Below are 21,631 nucleotides of genomic sequence, written 5' to 3'. Positions count from 1 at the left end.
TCGTATAAAAAGCTTTAATGTTAATATTACTATGTCACCCTATCAATGAAAATGAATTAAATAAACATTTATACTCGGCGTCACATAAATAATATACTGTTAAAATTTGAATAAAAATATTTTCTACGACTTTATTGACACCTACCGTCGTTTAAATTGTCTTAAATGACTTGCTCATTCGTTTAGCCAAACGGCTTCTCCCTAAACAAGTCGCTTATTATCTTAAATCATGCGTAACAAATCCTTACGGGAAAATCCCATACTAATATCCGCCATGTTGGTTTCTACGGGACGATTTGTTTATAAACGAAGTTCGTAAGTTCCCGTCGAACTCCGGTGACAATCGTCTGCTTGATCAACTTCTCGGTATTGTACGATGTTCGCGTAATATAAATCCGAGATATCCGAAATAACGCCGAAATGCATTCTGGGTTCTTCGGTTTCTGGACAAACCATTTAAACGTAAACAACATCTCCTAGCAACCCGATCAATGTAAACATGGCCGACTTTTTACAATGTAAATATTGGCACCGAGAATTAAAATCTGACCGGAATTTAACGATTCAATGTTTAGGGGGAGCAGCCGTTTGGCTAAACGAATGAGCAAGTCATTTAAGACAATTTAAATGACGGTAGGTGTCAATAAATAAAGTCGTAGAAAATATTTTTATTCAAAATTTAACAGTATGTTATTTATGTGACGCCGAGTATAGTGTAGATCAAACCTAATATTTCTAGTAGATACTTTTTCATTGTTTTTCTCTTTAATAAACATACTTTAGAATTTAATGACAACACATAGATCACCGAACTTGATCTTGAGATAACTGAGCCCTTTTAAAGCTATTATCTTACTACATGTATATTTTTATGGACTCAGTGTGGGGATCGTCAACATTTCGCAAACTTGAAAATTACTGGTATATAAAAGTTCTAATAACTTTTTATAAATAACACTTAACTGACATTCCTCCATATTTCAAAACGAAAATTGCAGGTCACCGGATTCTGTTTTTTTCTGAAATAAAAAACAAACACTATAATTTCAATGTCAATAGGACATTTTCCGGCCTATTATCTTCCCTTGAAGAGTCTTTTTTAAAAATAATGGTTTTTTTTTAAGTTTATCATTTTCATTTTATGTCCAGAGGTCATTTAAATCATTTAAAATATATCATTTTACATCATTTAAAATACTATTAGTCTATAAAAAATATATGGGTCTGTATGATTTTGCAAGATGACAGAAAAGAATGCTCCATGTAATAGGTATGATCTACCTTAATCATAAGAATAAAATAGTATGAAACAAAATGCCCGAAGTTAAATCATAGACCTTTCATCAAATTAATACAGGCCTATGCTAATAGGGCAGTGAATGAGTGATTTAAAAAGTTATCTTTTGTTTTAGAAAATGGAGAACTCTAGATGGATTGGATAATTCCTGATTTGTCTAAAAATTTAAAGTGTATGGCTTAGTCTAAAAATGCAAATTTTCATTATTCATGTTGCATTGCAAACATGAGTTTGTAGTTCATTGGCCAGGAAAATATTCATATTCTTCAAAATTAAGGTAACAAAATGCCCCATTTAAACAAAACACTTATGTGGATGTCAAAACTGTTAATAGGTCTAAAATATAAAATATATGTCTTCAAACTAAAACAAAATAGTTTGAATTTGAAAGAACATTTAACATTCACTTAAGTTGGAAGTGATAACTTTTAACATATCTTCAAACGTTTATAGTCTAAAATGTGTAAATTTTCACGTGTACTACACACAGGTAATTATTAACAATATATTTTACATTTAAAAGTTATCAAAGTCAACATAATTTCTCCTCATTTTCTAAGTATCATATCATATTTGAAAAATGAAGTACTCCAGGTTTATGATTTACCTCTAAAAATGTCGAAAAATGCACAATGTATGTTTTTAATCTGAAAAATGTTACTTTTCACTACGCATAGGATATCGCCCAAACTTTTTCTCAATAAAAATCATCAAATCAACAAAATTTCAAAAAATATTTGAAGTAACATACTTAATTAAGAAAAATACTGTACTTTAAGTGGGTGCAATATGTAAAAATATTCAAAATATATGAATTTAATCTGAAACTTTCACTTTTTACTGCACACAGTGTTTTACGAACACTTTTTCTCAATTAAATGTTTCCAAAACTACATTTTTTTAAAGTATTTTCTTAGCCTGACAAATGTCAACTTTAACCAAAAACAGGATTAGATACTGCGAACATTTTTTTCTTAACTGAAAAGCAGCAAATCTGAAAAATATCAATTAACACTGTACACAGTGTGTTGCCTACAGTTTTTCTCGAATAAAAGTCATCAAAATATTAAATGTGCTCAATTTGTTTTGAAAAAACAAAGCATATTTGTAAAAAATATAGTAAATCAAGTGGGTGTGATAACTACAATTTTTGGTATAAATAATGAAAAGTCCTAATAATCAATGCAAAATGCAAACAAGATACATTGCGGCAAGAAATAACATGCTAACCAATCAAAAACTTTTGCGATATTCGATGTGTCATACACGGTGTACGATAAACGATATATATTATAAAATAGTTCGCCAATCTAATGATTCTTTAATCTCTAAATTTAAAAATACATAAAACACCGAGGCTTCATTCCTTGAATTGCATATGGTAGAACCTCTCGGTGATGGATTTGGCTTCCTCTTTCGATAGTTTTGGTTTTGAGTACTTCTTGTATTTAACTAATATTTTGATTATGATCCTCCTACATATTTGATTTTAATGCTGCTGATGACAGGTTACTCCTTGAAACACGTGTACAGCATATCGAAATTTACAATATATAAAACTGGTATTTTTTGTATTTAAGAACCATTGGGTCGATACCACTGCTGATGGACCTGAGGTCCCGAGGGTATTCACCAACCCAGTAGTCTGACTTGTCTGACCCCGAACAATATCAAATATTATCTACCCTTTTTATGAAATTTTGCAGTATTCCAAATTTAAAAATACGTAAAACACCGAGGCTTTATTCCTCGCATTGCATATGGTAGAACCTCTCGGTGATGGATTTGGCTTCCTCTTTCGATAGATTTGGTTATGAGTACTTTTTGTATACAACTAATATTTTGAATATGATCTACTTACATATTTGATTTTAATGCTGCTGATGAGAGGTTACTCCTTGAAACACGTTTACAGCATATCGAAATTTACAATATATAAAATTGGTATTTTTTTGTATTTACATATCATTAGATGTCAAATTGGTATACAAACAAACAACTAAATATATAAATGACAATTTGATGACAACAATCCCAATTGTCAAGATTTTAAATCATTGCTAATTACATCCAATTTTTGTTCTGTAACATGTTTCATTTAGATAACATTTTTCATATTCTGAATGTGAGTTTATAACTTTTTTAATCGAAAGTTGAATGTGTACTGATATTTACGTGTAAACCTATTTTCATATAAAATTGTTATCAACATTGTATGTTCATAAAGTCTTATTAATAAATGCAATGGATAAAAGTTTTCTTTGAAGTTTGTGGAACCAACGAATTTGTCAATTATCTTAATAAAATGAAAAAGTTATAATGATTTGAATTTGATAACCTTTGCCACTTAATGGTACTTGCCAGCCAAAACTAAACCAAAGGTTAAGGATGGCATCACTCTTCTATAGAGTGTGGGATACACGATGTACGATACACGAGGTACGATACACGATGATCGATTCACGATTTACGATAAAAGATAGAAAGGTAAGTTGATGTGATCCAAGTGTTGTACGTAGAAACCAAAAAAATCGTTTATTTAAAAACAAATAAAAAACATGACAGATAAATTGGAAAGATAATGATTAACGTTTTAGATGTTCCTACTACTCGAAGATTATCAAAACAGGTTGGGTAGTAAAACTAGGCATTATTCGCCGAACCTGGAACTGTTTTACCGATAAAACTACAAATATTTGGATTATCCACAATCAAATTGTGCACAAACGGTAAATCACATGAAATCCATTTAATTTTAACGGAAACCACCTCAATCCTTCGCACGCACTTAAGGCAACATCCTTCATCATAATAAGTTCCGTTCATACAGTTGCTATCATATTCATGTCGTTCCGAACTACAATTCGCTCACATTTTTTTCTCGCGATCATTTGCACTGTAAATTGACCATCTTGTTTCTTTTGATATTTTTATATGTTCTTTATTACTTCACTTTTGCAGACCAATTGTACCATGATTCTCCGTCATAATCCGTTTTCTACCTTGACTGAAAGAATACATTTGATATTCCGAATGAAATGTCACAACTGGAATCGAATGCAATACGTTCCGAATGTAGATTTTAAATTTGTAAGATAATAGGAATGACGTTTTTTGTTTTATTTACTTATAAACAAGTTGAATCTTGTTTTAACACTAGTTCTAGGAATTTGTGGGTTTAACATTTTATAAAAAATTCAATGTTTTCAAAAATAGTCATGTGAAACGTAAATAGCCCTACATTCCTCATCTGTGAAAAAAAGAGCTAAAATGAGACGAACATGTACTTTCACATTTAATCTAAAATACTTTTAAATATGGTTGTTATATTATTTTGCGAGAAGTTAAGCAAACCTACCCGTACGTTTAACGTATTGAACTGGGTTAAGTTGAAGTGAAAGAAAACATTACAAATCGAACAAACATAGAACAATTGATGACATATAACTATAAACATTAGATTCGGTATAAATAAAAACGAGATTTGTAAGCATGTATTTAGATATTTTTTCCTTCAAACTTAATGTATTGAATCCGAATTAATTTTGAGACAAAAACGTTTTTAAACATCAGCCACAGGCGTAAACTATTCATGTTAAAGTATGTAGAAATTTATTTAACTAGGTAATGATGAAATAAATATTTTTTATAGGCTTTAAAAGGCGACAAATCTTGAAGAGTTGCCCGAAAAAGCGTTATGATATGTAAGGGTATACGAATTCACACTCTAGTGTCTAATCGATGGCAGTAAATGCAAATAATGCACAGGCAAAGTTTAGTTGCATGTCAAACACACGTTTCAGATGACAACACGTATGTCTTTCATATGCTGAGCACACATATGTTTAATGCACGTCAAAAATATCTAAACTTATATTTCTAATATATAGTGTACATATAACTAGAATTGATATGGTGAATATGTTAAAAAGACAACATCCCAAACGGGATGAAAAAGTTTAGCTCAAGGCTACCTGCACATCACAGGGCAGGCTGCCGTCTACCCCAAAACAATATTATACAGAGGTACGGCGAAGGAATTGGCCTCTATATACTCCAACAACATAAAAATAAACTGAAAGTGAAAACGAAAAAAAGACATGCAGAAAACTGCAGCTAGGTAAAAGTACTTGGCTTGATAACAATCCTTCTGGCCACTTCAAAAAAAAATATTACCCAATCAAATACACCTAAAATCAGTTCAAAAAGGTTTGAGACCCTTGTTCAAATAGCAATAAAAAAACTGATTTTACATTTAACAGATGTACATCAAAGGACTACTTGTAGTTAACAGACATGTCAGCTCTATACAAGTGATGGCTTGCAAAAAATGTTATATCCTCATCGTATGTTATATCGATCCCAAATCTTCCCATGCGGAATTGAAAATCACGGAACACCATAGGTCATTGAATAAGGACAAAACCAATAAAATGCCGAAAACAGCTTTTAATTATAATGTGCAAGTTTCTATGTAAATACCTTATAATCGAATCAATACTAATACCAAACAATGCTAATTTTAACGATTTGATAGTAATATCATTATTATGTAATAATTGTAAATGTCGAAAAGAGCTGAAATATCGGAAACTTTGATATTGTAATATATCGGTTTTATAACGATTTTTTTCATTATATCCGAAACATTGTAACAAATACAAGCAATCGAACCATATCACGGTAACAACCGGGCGCCGAAAACGGATAGTTAACAATAGGGAATGAAAATCATCCCTATTATCGTAAATATTAGTATAAAAATTGTCATAATTGATATAATAATTTAGATCAAGAAACGGACATTCTTTATGATTGATATTTGCTTTATTCAAAGAAGGTTCTGCAGTGTAAATATCTTCAGCATAAATATTGAAGTCGGTGTTGTTTAGATCCAAGATGTCCTCATAATATCTAAAGGTGTCATTAAACTTTACAATTAAATATTGTTTCGAAAGGTCTTTATCTATTTAAGCAATAAATTGTGATTCTTAACAATACAGGAAGAGGTCCAAAATTGGTGAATTCCAATAACTTTACGATTAACGGTATCGAAAAAGCGAAAGAAAATATTGTCGTACAGGAATTCGAGTGCTGTAAGTATACCAAAGGAAGCCCAATTAACGTAGTATTTATGTTTTTCGTTAATTAAACTTGATCTAAAAGAATTCGAGCAAATATAATTAAATCCCGATTTATCAAGGGACCATTTGATAAGATACGCGAATTTTTGTTTATTGAAATAATGTGGACGTGTAGTGTATAAGGTAGAAAATTTTTTTCGAAAAAAACCTTCTATGCTTACATTATCTTCCCTGTATCAATTTGATACGATGGATCAGTGTAGCGAATAGAGTCGTCACTTTCTGAGACAATGTCAAGGTATAGTGTTCAGTATGTTGTGTTCACATAATTGTTGAAAACAAGTAGGAGTTTCAGAAAAGATGAGTCACGTTTAGATAAGCAAATACTATTATAATATTGCTTATTTATAATAGGTCCTCTATAATCTTCTAATATTATTTTTCTATTGATTGTGCAAGCTATTGTGTAAGATCGTATAGTATAGAAACTTGCTAATGCTGTTGTTGACTAGTAATTTAAGATGGTAAGTGACTACAAGAAGTTTTGTTTCATACTGAATGTACAATGTATAATAATACCAGCTGACTTTGTTGATATATGGAACAATGGGTTTTTCAAAGTGAGCTTCTGATGGCCTGCTCTGTAATGCGAACACTAACAGTACACATGAAATAAAAAAAAACAAAACAATAGTTATTTAAATTGATACATTAATTCTTAGAATAAGCATTATATTAGATACGATTTTTTGTTCATTTTCAATGACTACGTATCATCATAATTGCTGTGTTAAGAGAATAGTCAGTGCCATGCCATGCTCCCCAGACCATTCCTTTCCATCCATGTTCCGATGTTTTATACTTTCCCGCCAAATATTGACCATTCAAATTAGAGTGGTAGCCTACATTATACCACCATGCTCCCCGTCTATCAATTGCGAGATTACCATTGGGCCATAAATCCTGATCTTTGTCAAAAGTTGTAAACTTCATTCCATTATGATAATCCAGAGAATCTCCTTAATTATAAAAGTTTAAAAAAGTATGGTGGAAACATGAAAATGAATTGATCTTTCTTTGGTGGAGTTTTTGAGATATAAAAAAGGACAATAACACAAAATTCAGAAAAGATCGTACAGTGTTCACAACGGAAACTTGTAGTATTCTATAGAATTATCGGGCAAAAGAATTTCATAAAACAAACAAAGAAAATACGATAGATGATAATTATTATTTTTTGACAAATTTGACTCATGATCATGAATTTATACAGGTACAAATGTGTTACTTGAATTTGAAAGGAGAACATTTTTATTTACCTGCGTTACCGCTGTAATTCATTACTAAAAGTTGATAACCGCTTTTTTCGTCACCTAAGCTAAATACTGTGTAGTGTGCATGCTTTGTTGTATCCCTGAAATCACTTAACTCAACATAAAGCCCATGTCTACCATGAGAAGTTAATTCATGAATATTTTCATTACCTGAAAATTACTAATGTAAAGTAGTAAAAATGTCATAATATTTCATGAAAACATATAAATGTATAGTTATTTACAACCAAAGAGTTCTTAGGCATCGAATATTGTTTCACAGAATCAGGTATCGCATTAATTAGTAAAACAATGACACGACAGAAATGTTACCGTTTCCACGTTATTGTAGACATAAAGCCAAAGAAAGAATACACGTGCTTATGATGACAAATGTTCAACTTGAAAGGAAGCAGAAAATATTGTCAAACAAGACTAAACGTGTCACGTCCGAGGTAGACAAAAGAAGAAAACTAGGAAATGGTTAAAAAATCGTTTCTCATGAAACAGATTTTTTTAAACATCATAAAGATCCACTAGTTCATGATGACGACAGTAAAACTTGATGACTTCAACCTTGTAGCAACAAACTCTTGATTCTGAAGACTAATAGCAAGAAGTCTAGCGTTGTACCGAATGCTTCATTTCTGCAAGCTCTGTAATAACAGAACATTACGTATGAGTAGTGAAATGTAAATCTACACGCAGGGGGGTGAATGGCTGTTTCATAAGACGAAATGAAAATGAACAAAACGTAACGAAAAGTAAGTGCGTTTGTCCTAACGTTTTCCCTTTCAAAATATCTTTAAATATAGGCCAAGATATTATTAATCAATTTACAGCTACATCTATTTACCTAACCAATATTCTCCATCTGTATCACCAAACCCATGTTTGTAGGCGTCCCAATTCCTATAAAAGTCAGTACACCCAGTTGTTCTCTTGTGTATAACCTTCAATACAATTTTGTAACCGTGTTTTTCATCTTCCGTTTGTTATGAAAAAAAAATTTATCAGTGTGGTCTAGTTATATTTGATAATAAAAATAAACATTCTGCATTTATTTCTGCCATAGATATCAGATATTTTTCACACACTGAATAAAAAAAACATAATAATTGAAAACGTATATATAGAAGAACATAAACAATAATATTATTTTTTTTTCATTTCATATATCTTACAGAGCATTTGAAAATTAAAACAAAATACAGAGGTATGCTGGCTATCTCGACCTTCAATACTAGAAAGGTGAATCAGTAAGCTTTAGCTAAATTCATTTACAAATTCGATTGGATACACATTCTTTGGAGTACTGTTTACGTTTCTCCATAGGGTAATTATATCTCGACTCATACGTATTTTTCTTGGGAGGTTCCATTATGACATACTTCTCTTGTGATGAATCGCTCATCCTTCAAATCGTTAAATGTCATAGATGTCCATGATCATCACAGTTAGTGATGGGAAAAAAAGAAACTGCTTATTCATCTGTAGCACATGCAGTTACATGACTTTACTTCTAGGTTTATTGAGTTTGTGCTGGATATTTTTCATTGTAATTAAGAAAAGGAACAGAATATTCAAGGCCCGGTGCAAAGACTAGATCGAATACACTTTAAAATCATAATGCATATCACATTATAATTCTAATCATGAGATTCTTCATGCTTAAAGTCGTTTTTGATTGGTCAAGAACGTCTTTGCCAGAAAGTTCATACTTGCATGAACTTCGCCAGATCGTTCATACATTCATGAACGTCTGTCAACCTGAAACCAATATGGCGGCCGTGTAGTTTGAAAGAGTGTGACAACGAAGTAAACGACATAATATAGCCGTGGAAATAGTTTATTATATCCACATTGATTCGACCGGTCAAGTTTGTTTACATTGAGTAATTTTCAGCTCGGGGGAATAAACTTGTTTGATATAAATGCTTGAACTCTAACTACCAGTAAATTCGCCCAAAATTAAATTGTCCTAGATTTTATAAATACATTTACCAGTTCAACAAATTTTTAAAAAATAATTATCAAATGTCGGGATAGAATTGCAAGGATTAAACAGCTATTTTCGGTCATTCATGCATGTATGAGCGGATCACTCCACTCCCAAGCATTACATGAACGGCCTTTGGCCGTTTTTTGGAGTTTGGAAGCTCCGAGATCCGTTCATATAAGCATGAACGACCGAAAATAGCTGTTTAATCTTATAATAACTTAAAACAATATAATAACTGGTATAACTTCCTCGCATTACTTTTGTGGTTGTTAATATTACTCCAAGCTTTGTATTATTGATGAAGCTAGTCAAAGTCTGTAGCAAGGATACTTATACTTAATTTGACAGGAACCAATGTCATCACTTGATGAATACCATAGTTTAACATAGATGGGGTAAATATAAACCAAAGATAACTACACTTCATTCCATTTTATTCAACGTCCCTCTCCTTATGTATCAATACATGCCACGACCTTCTCTAACTGAATTTAAAGGCAGACAGAAGGAGTAAAAACAAAGTGAAGATGCATTGAGTTTGGACAATTTCAGTAAAAAAAAACTAGATACAAGCCACCAATATAGACTAACCTGGGCTGTATTTCTTTTTAAATCAACCCCACCAATTATTGCTCAAATTTGTAATCCTAAAAAAACTCCAAAACTTAAAGTCAACATGCACAAGCAATATTTTCCCCTGCGTAAAGCGTCGTAAAGTAGATGTTAATCGATCACACAATACAATTACTATTCTTCTATTTAATACCATCATAAGAATATGTAGTGCACCTGCACATGTATAAGAACACTACACAACACTTTTGCTAGCATTTTTAATTCCTTATTAACAACACTTTCCCGACACATTTAACTCCCCTTACTCCATTTCCTGAATTGGATGGCTCGCTTGAAATAGGAATGCACCAACATTAAATAGGTGTCCATACTTTTGCATGAATTACTGTTTACCTAGGCGTTAACTCTGATGAAAGTTTAACACGTGTGGTAAAAGATCAATTTACGTATATGCAGTGTATTACATGTATACATGTATACATGTACATGTGTGGAAACATATTATCAGGAAGAACTGTTGTTTTTGGATAGTGGATTTACTTCTTGTACCCATGACCATTCCCACATACCACATATACAGTCCTTGATTTCTGGACTCACCTTCTAGCGTCATCTTCTCAAATGTTTTTGTTTGTTCTCGATGTGCTGGTCTATCTTAATGGGATTCATTGATTGATTATGGTTTAAAGTCCCACGGTTTATATATTTTTGACGATGGTGGAAGTCGCACTGTTTGTGGACATTTACGCATACCAACAATTCCACATTTTCATCGACCAATCAAATTGTTATTAAATTTGTAGTACGTCTAAACATACTGCCATTTAGTGCAGTAGCCGGGTCCCAAGGCTAGTATTTCATGAATTTCAGAACGTAAACGATTGACCAATTGAACAGACCCTGAATTGTTCTTGGCCGACATCTTTGATGTTCTAGCTAAGTAGCAGGTAGACATGCAGTCTTACTCGAACTCATTATTCTGACTCTGGGTCGACTTATCGTCACTCTTTCTCCTACAATATTACCTGCTTGGTAGATAATATATTGATTGGCTTTAGACTTTTTTCCCTGGGTACCTTCATTCCTGGGGGTTAACCTAGTGGAGGATTCCTTGTGTGTTCATCACTTTTAATGAACGTAACTGGTAGCATGGGTTTTCCTGTTTGTAGATTACCTCTGATGGCCATACGTTTTTAAGGGGCCCTTCCCTATTCTGAAAAAAGAGGTGCTTGGTTTCATAAGGGGATTACCTTTGTATTTATCTAACTAAGTGTCTTCAAAGCCTTTTATCCCACTTTGAAGATAGGGCTCGTCTGGAAGTAGGGGGTTCACTTTTGTATTCATATATATCTTAATGATTTTAATTCTCTCATACCACCCATCAGTTCGGCTTGCTTTTTTCGTCCCCTAGACCTGCATTGAAGCATAATGTGTCTTCACTGCTCGTTGATTCATCCTTTTCCCTTGTCGCCCTAAAAATTACCTCATTACCTAACTCAATTTTGTCAAAGAAGCCTGATTAATACCCCTTTTGGGAGTTTTGGGGGCACTTTTCTTTGTCCACCTTAGATGTTGCTAATTTGAAATTACCTAGACTGGATGATAAAAATATCTCATACTATTACTATGTTTTCAAAAAAATGTCCCTTATTATTTTGAATACGTATGTGTATTTATACTGACCGTCCAAGAATAATGATTATCTACATGACAGAAGACTGAAACAGCAGGAAACGAACCAGTAGGGTAAATCTGATGTACACCACTGGTCACGTTTTCTATTTCTTGGCATTCTCTTGGTAGCTTGGACTCTTAATAAATAAAAATTAAACTGTAAAACTCTTAGTTTAACTAATGAAAAATGGGATGAATTGTTTATTTATGCAACATGTAAGGTCTTATTGTAGAACAAATTTCTCCTTGTCCCCTTTTTCACATGTATATTGAAACAAAAAAAATGAAAGAATCCACTAAAACTGTGCCCTGTAAATAATAAAAAGGCATTGTTAAAAATGAAAAGTTTTCCAAAAACTATATCAAAAAGCTATGATTTTTCTAGATATTATTTATTGCTTGGGTCGATCTTCACCTCTTTTTGACACCTTTTAAAATCTCTCAATATCTCATTTAAGTAACAAATTAAACATGCTATAAAATAAATTTAATTTCATTAATTCATCAGATTCATCAAGATTAACAAAACATATGAATATCAATTACTGTGAAAGTACAATTTTTCATGGGGCGCCAATTTTCGTTGTTTTCGTGGGTAGGCCAAACCACGAAATTTGGTTCCCAACGAGAAGGATAATCTCATTGGTATGTATACTGAAAACTTCAAAACCAAGAATTCAAGAATCCACCATTTTTCGTTTCTTCCCTTATCAACGAAAACTTGTATCCACGAATTAAAGTACTTTCACAGTAAGTTATAATTTTTCCATTCATTATTTCTCAAACCACATTCCAAATAACCTGAACCCTCAAAATCTGATTTATTTTTGATATAAGTAATGAAGGATGATTGATACAATATATTAATAAGGTACCTTTGTCACGGTTTGCTGAGTTACAGTTGATATCTTGATTGCATAAACGTGTATTATTACAACATTTTGAACAAACAAAATGCCTCTCGAAATAGTTGTTCATCCTCTTGCCAAATATAGACCCAAATTTATCCCCACAAAGCTGGAAAAACAGGTAGGTTATAATCCATAGTTAGACACATCTCTTTTTGTCAGAATATAAGTAACCATGAAAGGCCAGCCTGACAGATATGTATGCTTGTCAACAAATAAAATGAATGCTAGAAAAAAAATAATACAATGAGCTACTCTATATAGAGGCTATATTTTTTTTATAAAAAAACTCGTGATCACAACGTTAATAACGTTAGTCGTTGTTCGTTTGTATGCATGTTAGTATGAATTTATGTAGCCAAAGGCAGATACACTTGCGATGCACTTGGTCTGCCCTCCCTTTTTTATAGTGAAGTCCGGGCTCATTTGAAATTTGTTTCTTTATGCGTTTTGTTATGTTTGTGTGTGTTAGCGTGCGTACGTGCATTTGTGTGTGTGTGTGTGCGTGTGCGCGTGGAGATGTGTATCGTTGTCCTTGAACTACATTTTTTTAATAGCCGTGCAAATCTTGGATGCCTTAATTTTCATAGTTCCTGAAACATTATGCAAGAAAGAACTGTACAGGTTTTTATCGAGTATGGCATATACATTATGCCAGAGCTTGTCGAAACGACGCAGACCTATTGTATCACGCTAGTCGTCTTACAATTACGCTTCTGGAACAAGTTATATTGCTACAAGATTAAAGTCATTACTATAGAAGTTTTATGGACGTCATCATGAACTGCACCATGAAAACTGACTTATCTAACGTGTCATAGTTTTCTTAATTTTGGAGTTGACTTAATTTTGAATCGGATTAGTTTTCGGTAATTTTGTTGTTTAATTATAATTTCCGCTTACGTCTACCCAAGACTTGAATCTTCATGAGCAACTCGGCGGCGGTTGTTTCTACAAAAGACGCTTACCCTACCGTTGCATCTTGTCAATGCTTCAAGGTTTTAGTGGAATCCGAGTTGCTCATTTACTTTTGTTACTTTGTATGTATTACTTCGGTTATTTTATGTTCTTTGTTGTGTGTGTCTGTTTTCCATGTCTGGTCTAAGTCCCTAGATTAGAGTCTTTTGATTTCCACTGGAATCTTAGTTACCTTACTCTTTTATAATTTCAACATATATTTCAAATGTTGAGATATCATAATAAGACGTATAAACTAACTGAAGGATATCCACAGCCAAGATCGTACTCAATAATTCCTGATTGAAGTCTGTATTGGTGGTGGTAGCATACCTACAGTGAAAAAAATATTTATAAGAATCTGTTTCAGGAATATCATCAAAATATGATAATAACGCTGAACAACAATATTCTCTGTAATCTTCATATCCTTGTTCAAACTGTTCTCATTGATAGACTAACACTTTAAGTATTTATGATAAATTAATAATCAAATTTGTTCAAACATATTAGCAGAATAAATGCTTTACCTCATCATGGCTACACGTCATGAAGTTTAAACAATCTGTAATATTTCGTGTATTCCGACATGATAGACAATCCTGTCCACCGCCTAATACGAAAGTAATACGATTTAGATATAGTGCAAAATGACACATTTGCTCATCGCCAATTTTTAACTTTTTAACTATGAAATAGAATATTACTGTTCAAACTATTGCCAACTTTATAGATGGGAACCCCATTATTATATAAAGGACAAGGACAGATAAAAGGTATCGAGAATTACAAGTACTCTTTACTTTTCCCCTTAGAACTTGATGACAGATATCTCTCTATCTCTCTAACATGACAAGATATTCGAAACTGTCTGTCAAAACATTGTGAGTGATCCAATCAACATTAGACCTTCTTAATATTTACGAATGAAAGAGATGTCGTGTAAAAACAATGTAAAGTAGCACTCCCAGACTCTTTTGTGCAACTAAAGTTATTCAGAATCTAAATGTACATTTAAATTATTCAAAATGGTATAATTGTATTACCGATAAATAGTATGATATCGAAATTTACTATTTTATCAAACAGAGATAGATCAGATTCGTTTACAACTTCAGTTTAAAAACAGTTGTTCTAATCTTCCTTCTTAACGGCTTCTTTTGAAATTTTTACCATGATATTTATAATACTAACCAACAAAATCAGGGCTGTAAAAGAGTAGGACGGAGACTAAGGCTGTAAAATGATATGTTTATCGTTAACATTTACAAAACTATACTATTTATGTCAAAGTCAAAATGCGGAATTTAATGGATAGCGTCATATTTACCGCATAAAAGCGAACAAACAAGTTCTTACATTGCTTGAAATCATTTATATCGTATTCATACTCAACATTTAATCTTAATTTTTTACTTTTATTTGTGTTTTGAATATACATCAACTAATTTAATTCAATCAAAAAAAAAACATAACTTGTAATCAAAAATAGGGTAAAGGAAAACTTACTAGCCCAACAAAACACAGAATACTCCATTTAATGTCGAAACGTAAATGCTTTTATCAGTGTTTGCGTTAAGTCTTAGATAATGCAATGCAGCTTAAGTAAATGCGTGCAATGTCAAGGATAGACCTGATCCTAAGAATTATCGTTATACATTCTATGTGCTGCATATGATAACCGCTCGATAATCGATGGTGCTCGATTCATATGGTATTCGAATAAAATAGAATTAAAAATGTGATTTTGTAACTCCTTATACTTCTATTCCCCATACTAAGTTAAGATCCCGACTCAAGGACATTATTCATCGCCTAATTGCTTGTAAAAAGTCAAGTCCAGTGTAGACAAAAAAAAAGAAAAGAAAACTATGACATGTTGAACAAATTCATGGTGCAACCGTAACGATCCACGAATTCATGATGACGACCATACAAATACTGTAATGATGACTTCAATCTTGTAGCAACTTCAATCGTCTTCTTGAAGCGTAATTGTAAGAAGTATAGCGCGATACAAAAAGTCTGCATAGTTACAGCAAGCATTGGCATATCGTATGAGTTGTAATATAAAACTCCATAAGCAGGTGCTGAAGGGATGTTGCCACAGTTGAAAGGAAAGTTGATAATACGGATTGAAATTCTTCGCGTTTTCGTATAGTTTAGACAATATTTTTCCTTTACCATCGATCTCTATGTGTAAGGATATGAGGCTAACTTTACAGTGTATGTAGTATCCATTATCTCAACTAATTTGGGGTAGATTGGATGTACCAAATTCCCGAGACTAAGATTGTTTAACGATAATACTGTTACGCCCTGACGGGTGTGTAAGTATATTTAAAATGCAAGTGTATAGTAAAGTGATATGGTACTGGTAGCGTGGCCTTTGAAGGTATTTCCATATTCTTGTTCTTAACACACAACTCAATAGAATTTCCATTTATAAATAACATTTATTAACCTCTTAGGAGTCAATAATTTAATACATAAAATATATAATGTTAAAAGCCTACCTCTGAACGCTAAAGTATAAACGGAGGTTCCCCCAAAATATGATCCCGGCAGCTAATTTATGTCAAGAACAGGTCGTAGTAAAAATATGTACTGCTAAAATACAGGGCATACCATGGGTATTCGTCTCCTGGTGAGCTGGTAGTGCTCAACAGTTCCAACTACTCTCAAAAATAATTCTACCAGGATTGATTTTAGGACGCCGGCCCACAGTTTATATGTAACTGCCCCACTTGGAATTTTATGCCCACTTTCAGGAATTTGGGGATTCGGTTAATATCATTGGTTTATCTTTGTGGGCCTTCAAACGATATGATTGGCTAAGAAATCTTTGCATTCTCACAGCAGTCTATATTCTCCTAACTAATTACTTCTGGTCTGCCAAAAACAAGCATGGTTGACATCGATGGAAACAATGTAATGACGGGGTGGAAAAGAAGGAAGACGGGACCTACTATAGCTTGTAATTCAGGGAAATAAGCCTTTAACAATCATATCCCTTAGCAGAATATATGAATTTTAATTACAGGTAAGAACTATAAATAACTAGTCGAAATAAAGCTGGGGACTGACTGGACACGAGGGATGCTACAATGAAAACAAACTCTGTCTTGACCCTTAGAAAACATTCCCATTATAATCCCAATACAATAATACAAGTACAATCATATAACTATGTTTAAATTGTCCATATCGCGCATGAGTTCACTCAGACGGACAAGAGCAAACAAGAAAAAAGAACTTTAAAGGCACACAAAATATCAATTCATTATAAATCTACTGACCTAAACCCTATTTTGTAACAATGCAAATCCCCGAGACTAGGATTTTTTAACGATAATACGAATCCCCGAGACTTTGATTGTTTATCGATAATACGTCATCTATTATGTTATTGCATGTTCTTCGTTATGTATGTGTGTTTTCCATGTTTGGTCTTTGTATCTGGATTACATGTTTTGGATTTCTTGTGGTTCCTTTGATGAAACCGATACGGAAAGGAGTTTTACAATACCTTATAGAGCAAGTATAGCTGGGTATTTTTTCACAAGTTAACCATATGTTAATGTATTTTATACTATGCAAACAGACATGTTACATTTAATCAAATGTATCATTATTGTTATAAGTAAGAGTATCCTATTGCGAGTTAGTGATTGAATAACTGTGTTACTTATAATGAACAGGAGCTAACAATTATTCAAATATGGTTCAGTTATTGGTTCAAATTATAATTTCTGCATATCTTAACTCAAGATGTTACTAATGAAATTCAAATCGTGACATTCCAGAAAACATTTATTTGTTGTAATTAAAACTGGTATTTTAAATATTTGTAATGACAAACATGTTACAAAAATCGACTGCTGAACCAAAGCAACTAAAGTTAAATCATATAACAATTTATCTATAATCAGCATGTCTACTTCTCTTGTTATCAACAACAAAGTTATAACACTTAAGTGTATTTGTTCGTAAGAATCAGCCAAAATGGGAAAAATCAGACACATGCATGTTAAAAACGCACCGATTTGGCAATAAAATATCTCTCAAGGATGCTTTTTCTATTCGAAAATACCGAAAATACCATTGTTTGATCTCTGCATCACTGGCTTTGCCCAGAAATTTTGCAATAGAATGTTAGAAAAATGAGATTTTTTTACAGAGTTATCTGCCCTTGAAATGGTTATTTGCAGTACATTTCAATGAAATTATTACTCAATGGGCCAGTATGATAAGGAAAATCTTGTCCTTTTTCCTTGATTCTGAAAATAAGCAAATCAAACTATCGAAATGGTGGGGTTTTTTTTCCTACCATATTCCACCAACTGCTGGATTCTTACAGACACTGACACTTAAAAATGATACCAAAAAAGCTTAAATTACAACCATAGTTTTAACTGTATAAAATATTGATTTGCTGTTGCAAATGTACAATTCGTCCAATGTATATCTTGAAAGATGAATCATTTAGTGTTAAACAAACTGATATATGTAACAGGAAACACCAAGGATGGCGCTGAAATACATGATATATTTGATTGAATATATTTACAGTCTACACAAGTCAAATTCTTAGCTGTCTGCATCCTACTTCTTTTTTCTTTCTTGTTTTACGAGACGACGACTTCATATATTCGAATATTTTGAAATATAAATTTGGTTGAGCTTTTTGTCGATACTTTCAAAATAAGAAAAGAATAAAAAGGAATATTTATCATATGTAATTATTCTAAATGATCTCTGTGTTCTGCAGTCTAAATTCAAAACATATATGTAATAATCAAAAATTTAAAAATGAGATCTAATAAGAGTTTTATATCAAAGACATGATATGTTCAAATATGCAAGGAAACTATACCAAATTGCAGAAGAAATGCACCATTTTTGCTAATATGCCTTTGGGATATTTAATCCTGATTCATTTTGAATTAATAATGGAAATTATCTGATAACTAAACATACATAAGTGGAAACAATAAGATCAAAGGTGTGAAAAATAATATTTTCCGACATTACAGTTTTCATAAATTGACGTTTTCCACCAGAAATTAAAAAAAGTCACTTTCATGTAAACAGTTGATGTGTCCTTTTCGTATCGGTTTAATTATTGTTTCTTTTTTTCAAAACCACTGATTTTAAAAGCGACTTATGGCTATTATTGTTATTGAAGAATTCCCTTATTGCTGCTAAAGCGTTGTGTGATAATGTCAAGAATATGCTTTAAATGCTTAAGTATTTCAAATTATTTTATCAAATATTCAAAAAGAATTGGAAAATGCACAAATAGAAAGAAGTTGACGTTGATCTTATTTCTGACGCCTAGCTATGTTTTATCCTATTATACTAACGTTTTAGTAGATTATTTGGCCTGACACCTATTCTGAATAAGAAATAAAGGTAATGTTGGTTGGTATTTTGACATGCATGGATCATTCAACACGAAAACAAAGAACTATGCTTTAATAAGATTAGTATTCATCTAAAGCTGGGATAAATTGTATGTATGTTTATTAGGGCAAAAAAACCTTATATCTATGATTATTCAATTTTATTTAAAATACTCGCCATTGCATGCGAGGCTGTCAATGGACGTTCAGTCAAACAGGCGTATGTATCAGACAGACACGCAGAAATGGGTCAGGGAAATAATTCAAAGTGAAAGTCGCCTTTAAATTGGTTTGAACAAAATTACAGTAAGCAACTCAAAAACAAAGTAAAAAAAAGAATTATTTTGCTTCCAGATTGCCGTGTTAGTTTTGATTTAAATATTATGGTTGAGATGGCTTTTCCGCAAGTCCGCGATTTAAATAATCTCAAACTCAATCTTAAAAAGTTTTCATTCCAATCAAATCTTCATTTGCACTGGGCATGATAAGAAATCAAATTTTAACGTTTGACCAAGTCATGCTAACGTAAACAACTTTGGAACGATTTATGCTTCTTCAAAAACTGTTTTCAAGGTTTAGGAAGCGTAGACCGAAAAAAAGATTAAAAAACTTTCAATGAAGAATTGAAAGTCATGTCAAATTTACTTTGTCTAATGAAAATATACTAATTAACTTTAGTTGGTTCTGCCGTCATTTCATTAGACTTGCAGTTTTATCATTTTGATAAATTCTATTTCTATTACAGTCGTCTGCTTGACTCAGAATTGATATGCAAATAACATACTTATGGGCCACAGTTACATTGGTGTGTCACCAACAGATTTCACGAAAGTAGGGAAAATTTATTACAGACTCGGTTTTCATTAACATTTATTGAATATGTTTGACAACATATTGACTTCAAATTATGTGCAAAATCAAAGAAATAAAAACACATGGGAGTGCGTTAATTAATGTGTAGTTTGTTTATAAAGATATCTTTCAAGACGTGTTTTTCCACAGCTCTCTTCAGAAAAAAATGGTTCCATTGAAAATGCTTGTTTTTATTTTAGTACTTCTTGGTCTCACGGCTACTGAATGCAAGGAAATAAAGGGTATGTAAACTTATATATACAGGTCTGTTGATGTTGTTGTCGAGTGGAATCTTTTTTTCGATGGGGGTGGGGTGTTTTCGTTTGCATTGTTTTTTATTTGTTTTGGATTACAAATAATTCTTAATCTTACAAGATGAAGTACCAAATTGGTAAGTCTATTTTTAGTTGTTATAATGCTTTGATACATCAATACATTTTCTATTTATCGATAATAAAGCTGTTCAAGAAGTACCTATAAGCACATTGTCAATCCCTTTTGTTCTTTTTTCTGTATTGGCGAGTGCCAATCTGGAAAAAGGACTCCCGTTAAGTTTATAATGCACCTACCTAATACATGGTTAATTTTGGTATGAATTGAAAGTAAAATCATCATAGCTAATACGATTTGATTGGTCGTAAAAGTTTCCCCGTGGTCACGCTTCTTAAAAATCCCGCGAGATCAAAGAGATGTCGAAAAGTTTGTAATTATGCAGTGAAATACAACCGAATATATTTTGAAACTTTTGATGCTAAATTATTTCTTTTCCTAATAGATAAGAAGATAAAACATTGTCAAGGATAAAATCTTAATACAAAACATTTATTTAACCATGTTTAACCATAAATAAACAAATACAACGAAATTATTGTCGACACTCCATAAAACAGCACAAAAAAACGTTATATTGTATCTGAACTTTTTAGTCTTTTTTAATGTTATTTCGAATACATTTTAGCGATTTATTCTCTTAATGAAGATCCATGATACGAGTTGATGTCTTTACAAGCCTTTGAAATAAATAACAGTGGAGCTGTCCTCAGGGATTTTTTCGTGTTTATCTTTGTCTTGTTTTATTCTTTGTGTAAATTGAAATATTCCTTGAAAAGATATAGTGTTTGCGGATCATTATCAATTTTCAGTCCCGTTGAATTCATTACCCGCCTTCGAAAAGTATACGAAGGATATAAATTGGCATCTTTGTATTATATGCAAAAATTGTCACACAGCAGAAAATAACCGTGCATCAATTGATAAAATATTCTCTCTTTTATAAATGCACTAATACCACAAATGGTCATCCTGCATTTTATGCGAAAAGATCGGAAACTCCATTGTACTCATTTGTATTTAAAATATATTGTAACTTCCGCATGATACAGAATGGCAAAAAATCAAATGCAAACATGTTCGTGTACCATTAACGTCACTTTTCTAATCTATGATTGTAGAGTAATTTGTTCTGACAAACAAATTGCATACAGACAATTTATTTAAATACGCATCTTTTAGACTTTGACTCATTTTTGTATAAACATTTTGGGGACAACATAGTTGTTAATG

General features: G+C 32.1%; 1 protein-coding gene and 1 long non-coding RNA gene across 3 annotated transcripts in view; both read right to left on the bottom strand.

The window, feature by feature from the left end:
- Nucleotides 1–614, bottom strand: part of LOC148603203 (uncharacterized) — a 92,946-nt gene extending 92,332 nt beyond the window's left edge. The window contains exon 1 of the long non-coding RNA XR_015916742.1: nucleotides 146–614. This is a non-coding gene — a long non-coding RNA (uncharacterized LOC148603203). The remainder of the gene's footprint in view (nucleotides 1–145) is intronic.
- Nucleotides 615–926: 312 nt separating this feature from the next.
- LOC148603202 (microfibril-associated glycoprotein 4-like) lies at nucleotides 927–15,403 on the bottom strand. 2 transcript variants are annotated; one of them, XM_088552406.1, is made up of 9 exons: nucleotides 15,321–15,403; nucleotides 15,006–15,047; nucleotides 14,342–14,424; nucleotides 14,073–14,144; nucleotides 12,822–12,963; nucleotides 11,956–12,083; nucleotides 8,551–8,647; nucleotides 7,701–7,865; nucleotides 927–7,400 (listed from the first exon to the last, which is right to left on the bottom strand). In XM_088552406.1, the coding sequence occupies exons 1-9, from the start codon at nucleotides 15,346–15,348 to the stop codon at nucleotides 7,141–7,143; spliced, it is 1,017 nt and encodes a 338-aa protein (XP_088408532.1). In that variant the 5' UTR covers nucleotides 15,349–15,403; the 3' UTR covers nucleotides 927–7,140. The 2 variants fall into 2 exon arrangements, with proteins under 2 accessions (XP_088408532.1, XP_088408533.1); XM_088552407.1 differs by lacking the exon at nucleotides 15,006–15,047 and having other exon boundaries at nucleotides 15,321–15,373.
- Nucleotides 15,404–21,631: the final 6,228 nt, after the last annotated feature.

This window comes from Perna viridis, chromosome 11, assembly GCF_037379345.1.
Source record: "Perna viridis isolate PV_CMFRI_1.1 ecotype Kerala chromosome 11, ASM3737934v1, whole genome shotgun sequence".
NCBI classification, from domain to species: Eukaryota; Metazoa; Mollusca; class Bivalvia; order Mytilida; family Mytilidae; genus Perna; species Perna viridis.
This window is presented reverse-complemented; position numbering and strand designations above follow the sequence as displayed.